Source organism: Salmo salar, chromosome ssa04 (assembly GCF_905237065.1).
Source record: "Salmo salar chromosome ssa04, Ssal_v3.1, whole genome shotgun sequence".
Classification (NCBI taxonomy): Eukaryota; Metazoa; Chordata; class Actinopteri; order Salmoniformes; family Salmonidae; genus Salmo; species Salmo salar.
In genome coordinates this window covers 23,307,136-23,327,339 of record NC_059445.1, presented here as the reverse complement: position 1 = coordinate 23,327,339, position 20,204 = coordinate 23,307,136, and the positions used below count along the sequence as shown (strand labels likewise).

At 41.6% G+C, this 20,204-nt stretch overlaps 1 protein-coding gene across 2 annotated transcripts; it reads left to right on the top strand.

Annotated features, from left to right (window-relative positions):
* Positions 1 to 1,059: 1,059 nt before the first annotated feature.
* On the top strand, positions 1,060 to 18,387 carry LOC106602550 (uncharacterized). Of its 2 annotated transcripts, XM_014195233.2 has the most exons (3): positions 1,060 to 1,195; positions 2,602 to 3,089; positions 17,375 to 18,387. In XM_014195233.2, exons 2-3 carry the CDS (start codon positions 2,616 to 2,618, stop codon positions 17,945 to 17,947), a joined length of 1,047 nt encoding a protein of 348 aa, XP_014050708.1. In that variant the 5' UTR covers positions 1,060 to 1,195; positions 2,602 to 2,615; the 3' UTR covers positions 17,948 to 18,387. The 2 variants fall into 2 exon arrangements, with proteins under 2 accessions (XP_014050708.1, XP_014050709.1); XM_014195234.2 differs by lacking the exons at positions 1,060 to 1,195; positions 2,602 to 3,089 and adding an exon at positions 15,375 to 15,517 and having other exon boundaries at positions 16,914 to 18,387.
* The last annotated feature ends 1,817 nt before the right edge of the window (positions 18,388 to 20,204 follow it).

Here is a 20,204-nt window from a genome sequence, read left to right as displayed (position 1 = left end):
CTCAACATGTCACATCAGAATGTAGGACTACATTTTTGATGTTGGAATACACGTTAAATCTGAGAATACATACCTTTCCCCTTCAGCACCTCTTCGCAAAACAAGTTTTAGAAAGACACACTGTGCCTATAACCAGCAGCTTTGCAAATTTGGGTGTTGCAGGAGGCGTTAAGTGAACGCCCATAGTTACCAATCCAGTTGTGTAATTTGAAAGGAAAGCATTGTCATTAGATGTAGCTCAACTAAAAACATTCAAGCATAACACTATAACTTCTGTGTTGATAAAATGCTCTTTATAGTACTGGAATTAAACAGGATTTTACACTTGCCTTATTCTGCTAAACAGGTTCTTCGTTGTCACACTGACACATGAAAGATTGAATGATTCAGGGCAGGCAATGCAAAATATGTTGTTTGCATTACCTGCCTTGAGGCATTGATTCTCTCATGTGTCCGTGTGACAACGAAGAACCTGTTAGTACAGTTTGTCCTCTTTCAGGTCAAGTTTTGTGGCTGTGTGACATGGAAATGGCACAATAATTACATTTTTGATTCAAAAGGTTGGCTTTCAGCATTCCATGTACCTCTTACGTCAGAGACATCTCTGAATCTAAAGAATGTGGCATTGAAAGTATGACTCATGTCTTAAATACTGAGTTGATTCTAAATGAATGTGTATATATTAACGTACCGGTACTCTCTCTAGAGGGGATTAATGAAAAATACAAACCACACAGTGTGGTTGCTATAAAATTATTACAAGATTTGAAAAGGGTGGCATGCTGCTCATCGTTTTCAGCATTCTATGAAATGTATTGTGATTACCGGCTTGAATTTAATTTTGGAAAGTTGAACGCAAGCCATTTCAATTCACGTATTGAAATTATTTTCAGATCCAATTAACAAATTGGAGTTTGTATATTGTGTTACTAAGCATACTGATAAACTGTGATTTTAGTTGAGAGTTGGCAACAACAACAAAAAAAATTGTACAAAATAATATTAGGACATTATAGTGTTAAATAGCCTTGGCTTTATGCCCTTGGAACTTTGGGGAGTGGTTAGGACACATCTACATTCTGCATATAAACAACTGGGCAGGCTAAAAGTGAAACTATTGCTATATAATTGTAACTCCAAAGCATCCTAGCATATTACCAGTTCATGAACACTGAATATACTTGATTCAAAATAGGTAAGTTGTTCATTTTTATTATTTATTTGCCATCAATGTACAATTTGTAAACATGTCTTCTGCATAATGATGGACATAAGGAAGTAAGCTGGTTGGTTACAGAAAGTATTGGTTGTTTTATTAGACTAGTTGGACAAGACGTTCAAGGTTTGCTCAAGGATGATATCTTGCAATGAGGCTTGACTGATTTAATACAACAATGTAGGCCTAAATGTTTTTGAATTGTTTTACAAGCCCGCCTTACCAGCTTTTTTTGTTAAGTTCCTTAAATGTGCTGAGAATGTACCAAAGCCAAGCAACTATCCTTCAACATTCCCAGGGAAGGATGTTTGCAGAATAACCATAGGACAACAACACTCTCGCCACGTTTTGTTGTTCTAAGAACGTTTTGTGCAAGCTGAGAAGTCTGTATTGAAATGCAAATTCCTCTTGAGGACATCACATTTCAGGCTGAGAAGGTTGATCACGTGATCACCTGTTTAATTACGGCTAAAATATGAAAGGGAGAGGGGATTTTGTATTAGGACTTTTATTTATAATTATATGTGGATTAATAAATAGTAACCCAACTGGGATACATTCACATTACCCACAGATCTATCCTCAGATTACCATAACCCCAATACTGATCTGCCATCGATGATGAAAAACATCTCACCCTATCAGATTGGCTTCTGTCCAGTTACTAGGCAACCTGTTCCATAGGTCCACAGTCCCTCGTTCGATTTGAAGACAGTTAGCAAGGCATTTCACTGTACTTGTGCATGTGACATTAAAACTTGAAACACATCCCGTAGTGTCCTGTTCTAGTCCTAGGCCCTACTGTATGTCTCATGCCAAGTTAGACTCCAAGTCTCCAGCAGTTTGTGGCTATGAGTCCCCTGCCTTATGAGGCCCTAGGCCTCCTGTCCTGCTAGGGTCTCAACCACCTGACTTGGGGTACCCACCATTCCCTGACCCGGTGTGCCTGCTGCATTCAGGTGTGTACACCTAAGCTGGTACCCTCCTGGCCTCCATGCATGGTCCCGAGAAATGATACTACTCCTCTAGTTTTACAGTCAGATGCAACTTGACTGTCCTGCCTTTGCAGACACCTTTGATTATATCCCTTTTATTGTTCAGATTTCCATGGAAGGGCACATAGGCAGAACAGCAAAGACACAATGAGGGTGAAGTCCACCTGTAGTTAGTGTGTGTTTCTGTCATGTTGAGAAGAGGATGCAAACCATTTTCTCAAGTACAACTCCGTAGAGACAATGACAGAAAAGTGTGTGTCCTCTTTCTCTTGGAACAGACAGTTAAATAAACGTGTAGCTCGTACTTTTTGACAAGCAAACCCACTCTTATTCTCTCTTTCTCTCTCTCCATCTTTCCACATTTTCTACCTTGCCCTCCTTCCTTTCTAGAGAACATCATAACCATGAAGACACTGAACGAAATTGATCACCTCCAATCGTCTGGCTTTGGTAGACCCCTACCCAGACACGGCCTTCAACTCCTTCACTGGTTCTCCAACGACTATGTCACATTCAACAACGACAGTGAGATGGTGACAGTGCGCAACCCTAAGGAGGAGGAGTTTGGCTTCCACCGCTTCTTCGACAAGAAAGAGGAGCATCATGGCCAGCTTAACCAACTGCTACCAGACCAGGGCTTACCGTACTACGAAGTGGGCAATCTGAAAGCTGCAGGGTCTGAGAACCTACCACGTTATGTCCGCAGAAACTACAAACGACACAATGACGACAGCAACATAGACAGGATCATCATCAGCATGCAGTCAGACCGTGTATTGGACAGAATCTACGTGACCCAACATGATCATCACAGACGTGCTTTTGACCCCCAGCACACCTATCGCATCAGTAAGGGGTTGATCAGTATCATCCGTAATCTGGACCTGGATGAGCTCCTGGAGCAGACTGGACACTTTTAAGACTTTCCCCCTGGCCAAGGGCATATAGACAGAGGCATCGTACACATAATCTGATGGTCAAATTCAAGATCTTTAAATTAATTATTTATTTTCTTAAAAATGTATAATAGGCATTTGTGTTTGCTAGACTCGCGTAAGTTGCTAGCTGACCAAGATCCGTTTTACTTCAGTAACTTTAACTCAAGTCTAAGGCTGGGTTTCTACTAAGCTAAGATATGGAATTATTTTAAGATCGTCATACCAAGGATCATTTAGCCATTGAATTTTAGTACCCTTTTATTTATCAAAATATACAGTATATACTGAACAAAATTATAAACGCAACATGTAAAGTGTTCCCATGTTTCATGATGTGAAATAAAAGATCCTTGAAAGTTTCTGTTCGCACAAAAAGCTTATTTCTCTCAAATGTTGTTCACACATTTGTTTACATCCCTGTTAGCGAGCGTTTCTCCTTTGCCAAGATAATCAGAATGACCTTCTTGATCCTAATCAGTCAGGTTTCAAGACTGGGCATTCAACTGAGACTGCTCTTCTCTGTGTCACGGAGGCTCTCCGCACTGCTAAAGCTAACTCTCTCTCCTCTGCTCTCATCCTTCTAGACCTATCTGCTGCCTTTGATACCGTGAACCATCAGATCCTCCTCTCCACCCTCTCCAAGCTGGGCATCTCCGGCGCCGCCCACGCTTGGATTGCGTCCTACCTGACAGGTCGCTCCTACCAGGTGGCGTGGCGAGAATCTGTCTCCGCACCACGTGCTCTCACCACTGGTGTCCCCCAGGGCTCTGTTCTTGGCCCACTCCTATTCTCGCTATACACCAAGTCACTTGGCTCTGTCATATCCTCACATGGTCTTTCATATCATTGCTATGCAGATGACACACAATTAATCTTCTCCTTTCCCCCTTCTGACAACCAGGTGGCGAATCGCATCTCTGCATGTCTGGCAGACATATCAGTGTGGATGACGGATCACCACCTCAAGCTGAACCTCGGCAAGACGGAGCTGCTCTTCCTCCCGGGGAAGGACTGCCCGTTCCATGATCTCGCCATCACGGTTGACAACTCCCTTGTGTCCTCCTCCCAGAGTGCTAAGAGCCTTGGCGTGACCCTGGACAACACCCTGTCGTTCTCCACCAACATCAAGGCGGTGACCCGATCCTGTAGGTTCATGCTCTACAACATTCGCAGAGTACGACCCTGCCTCACACAGGAAGCGGCGCAGGTCCTAATCCAGGCACTTGTCATCTCCCGTCTGGATTATTGCAACTCGCTGTTGGCTGGGCTCCCTGCCTGTGCCATTAAACCCCTACAACTCATCCAGAACGCCGCAGCCCGTCTGGTGTTCAACCTTCCCAAGTTCTCTCACGTCACCCCGCTCCTCCGCTCTCTCCACTGGCTTCCAGTCGAAGCTCGCATCCGCTACAAGACCATGGTGATTGCCTACGGAGCTGTGAGGGGAACGGCACCTCCGTACCTTCAGGCTCTGATCAGGCCCTACACCCAAACAAGGGCACTCCGTTCATCCACCTCTGGCCTGCTCGCCTCCCTACCTCTGAGGAAGCACAGTTCCCGCTCAGCCCAGTCAAAACTGTTCGCTGCTCTGGCACCCCAACGGTGGAACAAGCTCCCTCACGACGCCAGGACAGCGGAGTCAATCACCACCTTCCGGAGACACCTGAAACCCCACCTCTTCAAGGAATACCTGGGATAGGATAAAGTAATCCTTCTAACCCCCCCTTAAAAGATTTAGATGCACTATTGTAAAGTGGTTGTTCCACTGGATATTATAAGGTGAATGCACCAATTTGTAAGTCGCTCTGGATAAGAGCGTCTGCTAAATGACTTAAATGTAAATGTAAAAATAATCCATCCACCTGACAGGTGTGGCATGTCAAGAAGCTGATTAAACAGCATGATCATTACACAGGTGCACCTTGTGCTGGGGACAATAAAAGGCCACTCTAAAATGTACAGTCAGAGGTGTAAAAAGTACTCAATTGTCATACTTAAAGATACCTTAATAGAAAATGACTCAAGTAAAAGTAAATGTCACCAAGTAAAATACTACTTGAGTAAAAGTCTAAAAATATTTGGTTTTAAATATACTTAAGTATCAAAAGGAAAAGTATGAATCCTTTCAAATTCCTTCTATTAAGCAAACCAGACAGCACAATTTTCTCTTTTTTTATTGACGGATAGCAGGGGCACACTCCAACACTCAGACATAATTTATAAATGAAGCATTTGTGTTTAGTGAGTCTGCCAGATCAGAGGCAGTAGGGATGACCAGGGATGTTCTCTTGATAAGTGTGTGAACTGGAGGATTTTCCTGTCAAAATGTAACGAGTACTTTTGGGTGTCAGGGAAAATGTATGGAGTAAAAAGTACATTATTTTCTTTAGGAATGTAGTGAAGTAAAAGTTTGCAAAAATATGAATAGTAAAGTAAAGTACAGATACCCCAAACAACAACTTAAGTAGAACTTTAAAGAATTGTTACTTAAGTACTTTACACCACTGTGTACAGTTTTGTCATGCAACACAATGCCACAGATATCTCAAGTTTTGAGGGAGCGTGCAAATGACATGTTGAGGAATGTTCACCAGAGCTGTTGCCAGAGAATTGAATGTTCATTTCTCTGTCATAAGCTGCCTCCAACGCCAATTTAGAGAATTTGGCAGAAGGTCCAACCGGCCTCACAACCGCAGACCACGTGTAACCACGCCAGCCCAGGAAGTCCACATCCGGCTTCTTCACCAGTGGGATCGTCTGAGACCAGCCACCCAGACAGCTGATGATACTAAGGAGCCGTTTTGTGGTAAAAAAAAATAATTCTTACTCCCCAGTGGGCCTTGCTCTCAAGTGGGTGGGCCTATGCCCTCCCAGGCCCACCCATGGCTGCGCGCCTGCCCAGTCATGTGAAATCCACAGATTAGGGCCTAATGAATTTATTTAAATCGACTGAGTTCCTTATATGAACTGTAACTCATTAAAATTGTTGAAATTTTCCTTGATGAAAGGTGGATATGGAGGAGGAGGACTCTTCCTTTCACCTACAAATGACATCTCCTTGATCGTTTCCAGGTCACGGAGGAAAGAGGACTGAGGAGAGAGGGTGGAGGACAGACATTGTTTTCCAAATGGGAAAAGACCTTTGTTTGGATTCTCCAAACTTTCCCCAAAGTATGCACTTGCACTTGGATTTCAAAGCATGGGGTTGGTGATAGCATTGGCTGGAAAGAGTTTGCATCATTATCAAATCCATCAGGACTCTAGAATCTAGAGAACATAACAGAACAGTGTTCCTCAATCCATTCCCGGGGGACCCTTCTTCTTTGATGAGGTTTAATGGCGGTTGGCATCCAATAAATGGTTGCATTACCACCACCTACTAGACGGAAGTATAACTCCCTTATAATTTTCTTAAAAAATAAATTAAAAAATAAAACAAATAAAATTAAACTACCATCTAACACTACACTCACAATTATATATATTTTTAAATATCATAAATAAATACCGTACTCCACTATTTCAATCTATTAAGTCCAACTTCAGGCCAAGAGCCTGAAAGGAAGGGACACCACCGCTTAACACACCCTGTAACTCTTCTGATGTCAAATCTCGCACACCCAAATACCTCTCTACAGCTGCCACCACAACCTCTATTTTCTGCAAATTACATTCCATCCCTGCAGTACAGTTGATAACCATTGCTATAAATGCCAATAATACAATCTTACTGAAACATATATTACTTGTTGGTTTATCCCTCTGTACTGGTACAGATCTACTACTCACACAACTCCTCTCAGGAGCCCTTCCCCTTGACCCATCTTCCTTCCGGGGGACCACCAGAGAGTGCACATTTTTTTGTTTTAGCCCAGCACTACCAAAGTTGTTTCTAATCAGGAACTTGAATCAATGATTGGTTAATTATTTGTTTATTTTTTTTTCTGGAAATTACAATATGTTTAATGTATCAATAAGAGCACTCTCACCCTTCTCTCATAGCCCTGAGAGACATACAAGCGACCAGGAATTCTTGTTTCAAATAACATGAAAACATCAACATACTTTGAACAACAACCGTGTGAGTTTCGTCAAAGTGTAGGATTTTGTTTTCCTACAATACTCTGTACTTGTTACATCTGCTCCTGCCACGCCCTCTACTGCTCATACAGTGTCTCCTTGACCTGCAGCCACTCCACCAGTGCTCTTTCCCTCTCTCTCTGTGAGTGTGTGTGTGATTGTGTGGGCGGAGACAGGTGTGCTGGAGTCTGAGCAGATCCCCACCAGCTGCAAACTGTTCCATAATCAAGACCTCTACAAATACTTAGCCCTGCCACTTCCACGCTGCCAGATCGTAATCTCTGCTCAGTCAGTCTATGTTTCTAGCTGTTTAGATGCTGTTGTCCTGTTTTCCCTTGCCTGATGCTGTTTTCTTCTCCGCTACAGTTCTGCCCGCTCTGACTCTGGTCGCTGTCTCCAGTCTGACGTCTCGTCAGTCCTGCTACTCTGTCCTGGATCCCCCACTCTACAGCTCCCTTGGATTCCCCTCCTAACCTGCTTACCCTGTCCCAACCCCTCTCGCTCCAACCTCAGCCTCCGCACCTGGTTTCCTGCAACCCGCCTGAGCTTCACCTGGCCTGCACTCAATCTTCCCCCTGTGTTTCAATAAATACCATGGTTACCTCATCCCAGTCTCCTCGTCTGAGTCTGCTCTTGGGTTCACCTGTTCCGCGTGACCGTACTGTTTGATCATTACATAAAATCAAACCTTATTTACATGGAATGTTTTACAAACGTAAATTAATCATACATTAATCTGAAATATACATGAATGATCCAGAGTTGCTTTGGCCTTTGTCCTTATCCTACCTTTTTATGCCAATCTCCTGACAGAAGATCTCTGTCTTAATTTTATTTGCTTTTTTCTTATTCCTCCTGTTTTCCTTATTTGTGGATGTTCAATATATGACTCTCAAGGTTCAATTTGTGTCTGAAAAATATCCTGCAGTCACCACAGCTAAATGGTTTCTCTCCTGTGTGAGTCAGTAAGTGTTTGGTTATGTTCCTCTTCCTGTGGAAGCTTGTGGCTATATGGAAATAAATGAGGGAGCAGCTGCACAAAATCCTTGTGGAGAACGTGGCCCCCCCAGTAAAATCAATCTGCTCCATGTGTGGGATCGAGCCAGAGATGATATGGTGGGGCTGAGACAATATTTTGCTCTGACAGTGTCTCTCTCTCTCTGTCTGTCTCTCTGATACATATTTCCACCCACAACTTACTTATTTTCACCAGGTCATGCTTTTTAGCCATGACTAAACCATTGAAACCAAGCCCAAACACTTAACCAATACTCTTCCTCTTTAGGACGGCAATTTTAAAGGACCCTTCCATTTGCTTTCGAATGGCACTGTAGGCGAATGGCACTGTAAGGGTTCTCTCCACAGTAGACTTCTGAGGGTATTTGATGAAATAATTAAGCATTTGTTTGTAATATCTTTCAACTTGATCTCTATATAACCTTTTTAGTGTTTTTCAAAATGTTGTGGTGGGGTGCAACTCAATATTTGGAAGGTGTTCCTAATATCTGGTATACTCAGTGTATACCCCTTGATTATGGCTTGTGTCTTAATTGTAGTAGCGTCACTGTGTTATGATATCACAACTAGAGTAACTAGAGCAATAAGAGACTATTACTGGACATGGTGTATGGGATAGTTTTTGTTGTCATGGGAGACTTTAAAAAAATGATGTGGCTGGCCACCCCTTTACAACTTGGAAGGCATGGTTTTGCAGATATTAAAAGTGAACAAGACAGTTTCAGTAAGAGATTGTCCTCAAACAACTCATCTCAAGGTGAAATCATTATAGGAGAAAACCTAAAACCTCAGTTTTGAATTACAGCAGCTGACAATCTGCAACGGATGCTGTTTATTTAAAGCATAACGCACCAATCCACTCAGTGGCCTTTGGGGTTAGTGCCGGCCATGATACTGGAAGGTTGAGTTCGTTCCCCAGTTTATTCATCCCAAAGATTCTAAGAAGTGGGACAAAATGCATCTCTCCTTGAAACTCCGCATTAAGTAGATGGATTCGGGGTAAGGCATTGTGATAGACTAGCTTCCTGTCCAGGGGGTATACTTGTGTATGAAGTTGCCTCACGCTAATGAAACAGGAAATAGGCTTCTGTCTTATGGGCTGTTATGGCTGGGACAAGGCTAATTGTAATGCATCCAGAGGTAATGTTATTTCCCATACATTTTTCACCAAACCTAAACTTCTTAAGCTTTTTGTTGTTGTTGAGATCAATGTTTGTCGGCTTGTAATTTCTGATGATTTGACTTTGCTGGAAAGAGGAGGCTCGAGGCCATGGTGTGGTCGTAGTAGCACATTGATTAAATCATTATTCTAAACAAACCACAGAAGGGATTAGAACTACAATTATTGCGGCATTTCCAGTGACCGCCGCAAGACGGGATGCAAAAATGAAACAGGGAGTTTTAGTTCTTCACAGAAAGCATAGGTGTATTTGAACCATTATATTTACTAAGCACTGAAACGTTTAGCCATTTTTGTTTTGGAATCACAATCATGAAGCACCCCTTAAACTTATTACATAATGTTCTCACTACATTTTAGGACTTACAGTGGTGTACTTTATTTTTAATAAATAGGCCCATAGGCTTTCAGCTAGGGTTGAATAAACGCCTCAGTAAACTTTAGAAACAGCTTGATTGGACTACTAGACATGTTTAATGATAAGAATCAGCACATTTGATTGATCAAAGGGGTTATGTCCACATGCCAAGCGAGAGCTTAAAACGCACCAGTTTTCACTATCTGAACGCCGGAATCACTACATTGGCTAGGGTTGAATATTTCTCAACCGATCAAAATCATGAATCATCTGGCATAATTTTTATGGATACATACAAAGAAATGTAGATTGAAAGACAGCTAGTTTGCAGTCTTTCCAGCTTCAGTTTGAAGTGATTGTGTTAGCTGAGTTGTTTTATAGCTCCTCTGAATAACAGTGCCCTGACGAGAGAGCACATTTTCTATGCCAGGCGAAATCGCGCCTCATTAGCTCATTGTTATGGATATATACAAAAACATATCACTAGAAAACAGCGTAAACAAATGCAATGGCAGCTACTGTTGTTATTCTGGCTGCACTGTTTGACCTGACTGTAAGTTAGCTGTTGTTGGCTAGCTAGCAACCAAGGGATAAAAACATTGCCAGCCAGTATGGCAATGGAACATTTAGAAAGAACGACTGGGTCACGTGCATAGATACAGAACAAAAAGACTGAAGAACTAGGTTGTGTCTCCGGCCAACGAACAGAAAGAATGAACGACCAGCCAGCTTGGGTAGCAACCCTAGATTTGTGTCGGGACTTTATCTTGTGGAAGGATGAAATAGTATGAATACATTAATCAAAATAACGTTTTTTATGAAAATATGTCAATCATTATTTGAATATTTTGGCAATCCGTTGTATTAAAGTGATAATGCCCTTGAAGCTGGTTGTTGGAGGATAAATTGGCACAGTTTGCCTGTCCTCAACTTCGTCTCAGGCCTAACAGCACCCGTGCCAATATATCCTCCGAACACCGGCTTCGAGGGCATTATCACTTAATTATTCTACACATGATCAGAGAGGGAAAAATTAACCCTGAAACCAAAAGAGCAACTTCTATCTACAGATATATATTATTGTGCAGACTTTCCCTTACTTCTTTTTTACACCATAAAACCTCTTGCATACAGTTGTTAAGAGTTATTTCAGGGGCTGGGCAGCCAACAATATCTATTCAGTTATCGCAAGTAATAATTTCATTGTAAAATTGAACAATAACAAGATAGAATGAGACAAAGATATAATTCATTTATACCTACTATTTTCAAATTCCAAAATGTCCCATAAACATCACAATTGGTTCTTTTGTTCGATAATGTCCTTTTTTATATCCATAAAAACTCAGTTTAGCTGGCGCGCATCAGTCAATAATCCACTCAGTAACACTCTGTCAAAATGCATAGAAAATGAATCCCAAACGTTACTAATAAACTTTTCAAAACAAGTCAAACAACGTTTATAATCAATCCTTAGGTATCCTAATACGCAAATAAACGATCAAATTTAAGACGGAAAAAGACGGAGATAAACAACAAAGAATGTGCTTTCGTCCACGCTCTTGGAATCACTAAAGCCAAAATGGGAGCCACCTAGAAAACTACAATTTCTGGGTAATTTTTGAAAAAATCAGCCTGAAACTCTTTCTAAAGACTAAAGACACATCTAGTGGAAGCCCTAGGAAATGCAATTTGGGAGGACTTGGGCTTATAATTAAAGTTCAAGTCATTGAAAACAGTGGTAAGCTGAATTTTCTTTTTTTGGGGTGTCGTGGACGAATCAGAATTAGTTGGGTAACATAGATAATTAAGATGTTTTATTAGTATAATATGCTTATTTGAGGTACTTGTCATTAGAAAGTGTCCATTGGACTCTGGTGTCTTTTCAGTTGCACGTCTACCTTAGCTGGGGCTCAGACACTTGGGGCCCAGAGAGGGGAGAGGTCAGATTTGTCTTCGTATGTGAATGTGTCTTTACTTATTCTTAAACCATGTGAAGGGATGGCGTGATTAATGGGGAACCAATGACTTGTCTCCACAATGTCTGTGAGAAAGTCACTCCCTCCTTTTCTTTATTGTGGGGAGGATTATGGCAGTAAATGGACCCTTGTATGTCCTCTCTTAGATCTCACACTTATCCTGTGATAATATATGGCCTAGAGGCTCACTCCCCCCAGTGAGCCTGTCCAGGAGTGGGGTCAAGAGGGGGTTTGCTTGAGATGGGAGTATCTAGAGTTGACAATTGATATATGCCATTGGATGAAATAGTTCTGTTCAATACCGTACCAGGGAGGGACGGTTCTAAGGAGACCAGATACTGGGCTATACCATTAATCCTGTTGACATAGCAGTTACTGTCTGATGTGTTTTATTGATATCTGTCATACAAAACTTAACCTTTGTGAACTGTTACTAAGTATCTGTGGTTTGTCAATGTACGTTGAAGGGGGTGTATCGTTGCTATAAAAGATCCCTGTAGCCATTCTGTAATCACCTTGTTCAATGGTTCATTCGAGAGAGTGCATTATTGGGGGTCAAGTGCTTTTGCAAAAGTATCTTAATTAAGTATTAAAGATGTAGTTTTAACTCGGACTGGTGTGTTTGTAACTCCTCATTTGGTAATGCAGAAATTAGCCACAACAGGGGGATGGTTTGTCCTCGGGGTTTCGCCTGCCATATCAGTTCTGTTATACTCTCAGATAGACTTTTAACAGTTTTAGAAACTTTAGAGTGTTTCCTATCTAAATCTACCAATTATATGCATATCCTAGCTTCTGGGCCTGAGAAACAGGCAGTTTACTTTGGGCACGCTTTTCATCCCATCGTATTGTCTTCAATTCAACATATGAGCTCCTATTTTCTGCCCAGTAACAGGAGAAGGATGAAACACGTTTCTAAAGGCTGTTGACAGCCAATGGAAGCCTTAGGAAGTGCAACGTGACCCCACAGACACTGTAGTTTTGATAGGGATTCAAAAGAAGAACTACAATTCTCAGATTTCCCACTTCCTGGTTGGATTTTTCTCAGGTTTTTGTCTGCCATATGAGTTCTATTATACTCACAGACATCGTTCAAACAGTTTTAGAAACTTCAGAGTGTTTTCTATCCAAATCTACTAATAATATGCAAATATTTGACTCTGGGCCCGAGTATTAGGCAGTTTACTCTGGGCACACTTTTCATCCGAAAATGAAAATACTGCCCCCTATACCTTAAAAAGTTAATTAGACATACTATGCTGTTTTTACTTAAAGAATTGTCTATTATGTTATGTTAGTATTTTTACTGATACAAGCTTGTCGTGTGACTTAGTCATAAGTCTGGGAGTACAGATAAAAGCTCTTTGGGGAACGACTGCAGTATGTGACATTCTGTTTTAACAATGTACAGGAATTCAGATGTGTGGAAACATGCAGGAAGGAACAGACAACGCTGGCAACAGCACGGACCCTCCTGAGATGGCCCGCAGCCCGGACCCTCCTGAGACGGCCCGCAGCCTGGACCCTTCTGAGACGGCCCGCAGCCCAGAGTCTCCAGCGACATCCCGCAGCCCGGAGACTCCAGCGATGGCCCGCAGCCCGGAGTCTCCAGCGACGGCCCGCAGCCCGGAGTCTCCAGCGACGGCCCGCAGCCTGGAACTTCCAGCGGCGGTCTGCAGCACAGAGCCTCCGGCGATGATCTACAGTCCGGTTCCTCCGAAGACGATCCACGGTCCGGTGGCAAAGAAGCAAAGGGATCAGCGGGCGGAGCGGGGGTTACGCCCCGAACCAGAGACGCCTCCTCTGTGGGAGGATCCGTGGGATGAGAAGGTTATGTGTACTGCACCAGAGCCGCCATAGACAATAGTTACCCACCCTACCCTCGCTTTTTTCTTTTTTTTTGGGGTGGGCGGGTTTGTTGTTGTTTTGTTTATGTGCGGTCGGAGTCCGCACATTTGGGGGGGGGGTGCTGTCACGTCCTGACCATAGAAAGATGTTATTTTCTATGGAAGAGTAGGTCAGGGCGTGACAGGTTGTTTCTTCTTCTATGTTTTCTATTTCTATGTTGTCAGGGTCTAGTTTTGTATTTCTATGTTGGGGTTTTGTTTGGGATGATCTCCAATTAGAGGCAGCTGGTCCTCGTTGTCTCTAATTGGAGATCATACTTAAGTTGGGGTTTTTTCCACCTGGGTTTGTGGGAGATTATCTTTGAGTCAGTGTATGTTTCACCTCTGCGTCACGGTTTGTTGTTTTTTTGTTATTGAAGTTTATTTATATGTATTGCATAGTTTCACAGTGTAAATAAAATGTGGAACGACACACACGCTGCACTTTGGTCCGCTCCTCTTACGACAACCGTGACAACTATCTTAATCTGCATAGACCAAATTGTTTGAAAGAATCTGCAGCCTCTCTTCCTATAGAATTTCTCTGACATACTCTTACTTTAAACCCCCTTTTCAAAAATATCCATCAGGATATTTTATAGAAAAATATATTCTATTTTTCGGACTAAAAAGGATTATTGTGGAAAGACGCATCATGAAATAGAGAGAGTAATTCTCAACATGTCACATCAGAATATAGGACTACATTTTTGATGTTGGAATACACGTTAATCTGAGAATATATATATATATTCCCCTTCAGCACCTCTTAGCAAAACAAGTTTTAGAAAGACACTGTGCCAAAAACCAGCAGGTTTGCAAATTTGGGTGTTGCAGGAGGCGTTAAGTGAACGCCCATAGTTACCAATCCAGTTGTGTAATTTGAAAGGAAAGCATTGTCATTAGATGTAGCTCAACTAAAAACATTCAAGCATAACACTGTATAACTTCTGTGTTGATAAAATGCTGTTTATAGTACTGGAATTTAACAGGATTTTACACTTGCCTTATTCTGCTAAACAGGTTCTTTGTTGTCACACTGACACATGAAAGATTGAATGATTCAGGGCAGGCAATGCAAAATATGTTGTTTGCATTACCTGCCCTGAGGCATTGATTCTCTCATGTGTCCGTGTGACAACGAAGAACCTGTTAGTACAGTTTGTTCTCTTTCAGGTCATGTTTTGTGGCTGTGTGACATGGAAATGGCACAAGAATTAAAATGTTTTTATCAAAAGGTTGGCTTTCAGCATTCCATGTACCTCTTACGTCAGAGACATCTCTGAATCTAAAGCATATGTGGCATTGAAAGTATGACTCATGTCTTAAATACTGAGTTGATTCTAAATGAATGTGTATATATTAACGTACCGGTACTCTCTCTAGAGGGGATTCATGAAAAATACAAACCACACAATGTGGTTGCTTTAAAATTATTACAAGATTTGAAAAGGGTGGCATGCTGCTCATCGTTTTCAGCATTCTATGAAATGTATTGTGATTACCGGCTTGAATTTAATTTTGGACAGTTAAACGCAAGCCATTTCAATTCATGTATTGAAATTATTTTCAGATCCAATTAACAGATTGGAGTTTGTATATTGTGTTACTAAGCATACTGATAAACTGTGATTTTAGTTGAGAGTTAGCAAAAAAATAACATTTTTACAAAATAATATTAGGAGATTATAGTGTTAAATAGCCTTGGCTTTTTGCCCTTGGAACTTTGGGGAGTGGTAAGGACACGTCTACATTCTGCATATAAACAACTCGGCAGGCTAAAAGTTAAACTATTGCTATACAATTGTAACTCCAAAGCAGCCTAGCATATTACCACTTCATGAACATTGAATATACTTGATTCAAAATAGGTAAGTTGTTCATTTTAATCATTTATTTGCCATCAATGTACAATTTGTAAACATCTCTTCTGCATAATGATGGACATAAGGAAGTAAGCTGGTTGGTTACAGAAAGTCTTGGTTGTTTTATTAGACTATTTGGACAAGACGTTCAAGGTTTGCTCAAGGATGATATCTTGCAATGAGGCTTGACTGATTTAATACAACAATTTAGGCCTAAATGTTTTCGAATTGTTTTACAAGCACGCCTTACCAGCTTTTTTTGTTAAGTTCCTTAAATGTGCTGAGAATGTACCAAAGCCATCCACAATCCTTCAACATTCCCAGGGAAGGATGTTTGCAAAATAACCATAGGACAACAACACTCTCACCACGCTTTGTGGTTCTAACAACGTTTTGTGCAAGCTGAGAAGTCTGTATTGAGGACATCACATTTCAGGCTGAGAAGGTTGATCAGGTGATCACCTGTTTAATGTCGGCTAAAATATGAAAGGGAGAGGGGATTTTGTATTGGGACTTTATTTATAATTATATTTGTATTAATAAATAGTAACCCAACTGGGATACATTCACATTACCCACAGATCTAGCCTCAGATTACCATAACCCCAATACTGATCTGCCATCGATGATGAAAAACATCTCACCCTATCGGAAAATCTTCTGTCCAGTTACTAGGCTAACTGTTCCATGGGTCCACAGTCCCTCATTTGATTTGAAGAAAGTTAGCAAGGCATTTCACTGTACTTGTGCATGTGATGTTACAACTTGAAGCACATCCCGTAGTGTCCTGTTCTAGTCCTAGGCCCTACTGTATGTCTCATGCCCAGTTAGGCTCCAAGTCTCCAGCAGTTTGTGGCCTTAGTAGCAGTTGGCTATGAGTCTCCTGCCTTGTGAGGCCCTAGGCCTCCTGTCCTGCTAGGGTCTCACCCACCTGACTTGGTGTACCCACCATTTCCTGATCCGGTGGGCCTGCTGCCTTCAGGCATGTACACCTAAGCCGGTACCCTGCTGGCATCTATGCATGTTCACGAGAAATTACGCTGCTCCTCTAGTTTTATAGTCAGGTGCAACTTGACTGTCCTCCCTTTGCAGACACCTTTGATTATATCCCTTTTATTGTTCAGATTTCCATGGAAGGGCACATAGGCAGAACAGCAAAGATACAATGAGGGTGAAGTCCACCTCTAGTTAGTGTGTGTTTCTGTCGTGTTGAGAAGAGGATGCAAACCATTTTCTCAATGACCACTCCGTAGAGACAATGACAGAAAAGTGTGTGTCCTCTTTCACTTGGAACAGTTTAATAAATGTTTTGCTCATACTCTTTGACAAGCAAACCCACTCTAATTCTCTCTTTCCCTCTCCATCTTTCCACCTTTTCTACCTTGCCCTCCCTCCTTTCTAGAGTAAATCATAACCATGGAGACACTGAACGAAATTGATCATCTCCAATCGTCTGGCTTTGGTAGACCCCTACCCAGACACGGCCTTCAACTCCTTCACTGGTTCTCCAACGACTATGTCACATTCAACAACGACAGCGAGATGGTGACAGTGCGCAACCCTAAGAAGAAGGCGTTCGGCTTCCACCGCTTCTTCGACACCCAACTGCTTCCAGACCAGGAATTACCATGCTACCAAGTGGGCAATCTGAATGCCCCTGGTTCTGAGAACCTACCGCGTTATGTCCGCAAAAACCACACAGAACACAATGACGACAACAACATAGACCGGATCATCATCAGCCTCCAGTCAGACCGTGTATTGGACAGAATCTACGTGACCCAACATGATCATCACAGAGGTTCTTTTGACCCCCAGCGCACCTATCGCATCAGTAAGGGGTTGATCAGTATCATCCGTAATCTGGAGCTGGATGAGCTCCTGGAGCAGACTGGATACTCACTTCCTTGTCCTTCCTCCATGGCCACACTTAATGAAATGAGACACCTCCAGTCATCTGGCTTTGGTACACCCCGACCTAGACACGGTCTTCATCTCCTTTACTGGTTCGCCCACAACTACGTCAAATTCAACAAAATGGGTGAAATGTTGACAGTGTGCAACCCTGAGAAGAAGGTGTTTGGCTTCCACCAATTCTTTGACAAGATAGAGGAGCATGATGGCCAGTGTAACCAACTGCTACCAGACCATGGTTTACCATACTACGAAGTGGGCAATCTGAATGCCCCTGGGTCTAGGAACCTACCACGTTATGTCCGCAAAAACCACACAGGACACGATGACGACAGCAACATAGACCGGATCATCATCAGCATGCAGTCAGACCGTGTATTGGACAGAATCTACGTGACCCAACATGATCATCACAGAGGTGCTTTTGACCCCCAGCACACCTATCGCATCAGTAAGGGGTTGATCAGTATCATCCGTAATCTGGAGCTGGATGAACTCCTGGAGCAGACTGGATACTCTTAAGACTTTCCCCCCTGGCCAAGGGCATATAGACAGAGGCATCGTACACATAATTATTTTTTTAACCTAATTTCTTATGGTCAAAGTGAAATATTTATTTTCTTACAAATGTATACTAGGCATGGGTATGATATCATGTCTTCGATATTCCCCATCCATTATGTGTTGTAGGAAATTGTGAATGTTTTTATTTAGATAAAGGGCCTTGTTTTCAGATGTTTCACATCCTGCCACGTGTTTTGCTATTTTTCACCAACAATTTCACCTGCAATATGTATTGCCACAGTAGTCGGAACTAGGAAACTTTTATTATACATGTGCCGCGTTCAACCAATTAGCAAGTCAGAAATGTCAGAGTTTCCTAGGTCCGACTAGCACATGAACACGGCATGCGTGTGAAAGTGTGTGTGTGTTTGTTTCTAATAAAGGACATGATTAGTTAATTAGTTGTTTTTTATTTAAATGTTTAGTACAAAATGTTGAATGTATCAATAACATCAGTCTCACCACATCAACACTTTGAACAACAGCCTGTACTGTACTGTTTGACCATTATATCGTTATTCAAATCAAATAGAACTTTATTTACATAGAATAATGTTTTACAAAAGTAAATTAATCTCATCTAATAATCAAATGTCTCTGAAACCTGGGTCATTACAGCAATTAGGTGCCTTTTGAGTAGTGTAATATCATTTTACATTTTTCCTCTTCACCGCATACAAAACCAATCAGTCGATATAATCGAGAACAATCATCAGAAATCACGCGATATGAATCAGACAGTGGAGCGACGCCTGACCCACTAGTTAGTCAGAAGTTTCAAATCAACGTTTTATATGGTAATTCCCGAGTAAGCAAAAAGCCTCAACCATGGCTGTTATACACCCCGTAAACGTTGGTGGAGGCAATTACCATATTTATTGTGTAGTAACTAAAACTAGAAGATCTTCTGACGTCCTTTCCCTTCGTCAAAGGTACGTTATCACATTATTTTTTTAACTGTGATTTACAAAGCTAATCTACTGGATTATAAATGTTTTACCCCTGGATAGCCTGCTAATATGACCCATAGTAGGGGAGAACATTTATTGAGCACATTTTGATCTGAATATGTAATCAATTTAAAAGGATTTGCAATTTTGCATTAGCAGTCTTTTTTGGCCCAAATTTCCTGGGAACCATGTCATGGTGTCATTTCCTGTTTTCGGTGTTAGGCTGCTTCTAATTTCTTTGGCTGCGTCTCCTTTTTTTTTGGGGGGGGGGCTGCTTCTCCTGTCTCTGTCTTAAATCTCCATATTTTTCCCGAAGTGTGCAATTGCAAACTTTCTCGCATGGATTTAAACTCTCTCTAGCCAATGCTTACACCATTCTTATAAGCAGGAACCAATATCCAATGTGGGTACTTACAAAGACTAATTTCATATGATATGCCTACATTTAAAATGCATATGAAGGCGTGCTTTGGGGGCACTATGGGCAGAGCAAGATGTCATTGGGCCAAATGACCAAAAAAGTCTGAGAACCACTGGACTAGGCAAGTGTAACCCTCTCACCAGGCTCGAATATGACTCTCACAATATTAACTTATGCAGAGTCTCTCAGCAGCATGTTAAGCTTCCCAAGCAATTGTCTCCCGGTGTCACTCGATGCTTGGCTAATCTCTAGGCTGGCAAATACCTCCATGACGAGACGATAGCTTCAGGCTTTACTAAGTTTAAACAAAATTATAACTCTTTTATAAAATAAAATATGTATTTCCCTTCATGTCTTAGTAGGTATGGGTTTTGTTCTAGTTCTGTCGTCTTCTTTTATAATTTTTCTTTACCAACAGTCCTGAGGTAAAACGTCCATCCTTTCATCAACGTCTTTTTCCCTCTCTTTTTTCCCAGGCCTCCCGTTAACCAGGTCAACTCCCATTGGCCACAACTTATTAACAAACGACCTTATTGGTCAAAACTTAAACTTAAAAGTAAACCAGACTATTCACTTATACATTAAATAAATATTTCTTCAAAAGCATAATGCATTAACAACATTACAGTTTAGGAGCAATTCAATCATCTTTTAAATATATAACCAATTAATTATAACAAATAAACTCAATACCTGGTTAAAACAAGGGTATTACACAAGTAATAGATGGTGCATTATAACAATTCCAACAATAATCATCCATTTGCCAAGATGCCAAAATGTTCCTGTCCCATGCTTGTTGAAGCCCAAAGATGTGTCATCGCCTGTCTCTGGAGGCATTTCA

Excerpts from the sequence above, each read along its gene's own strand:
- LOC106602550 (XM_014195233.2), top strand. The coding sequence starts at position 2,616 with ATGAAGACACTGAACGAAATTGATCACCTCCAATCGTCTGGCTTTGGT. Across the intron at positions 3,090-17,374 it reads TGATCAGTATCATCCGTAAT|CTGGAGCTGGATGAGCTCCT; the intron begins CTGGACCTGGAT and ends ATCATCCGTAAT.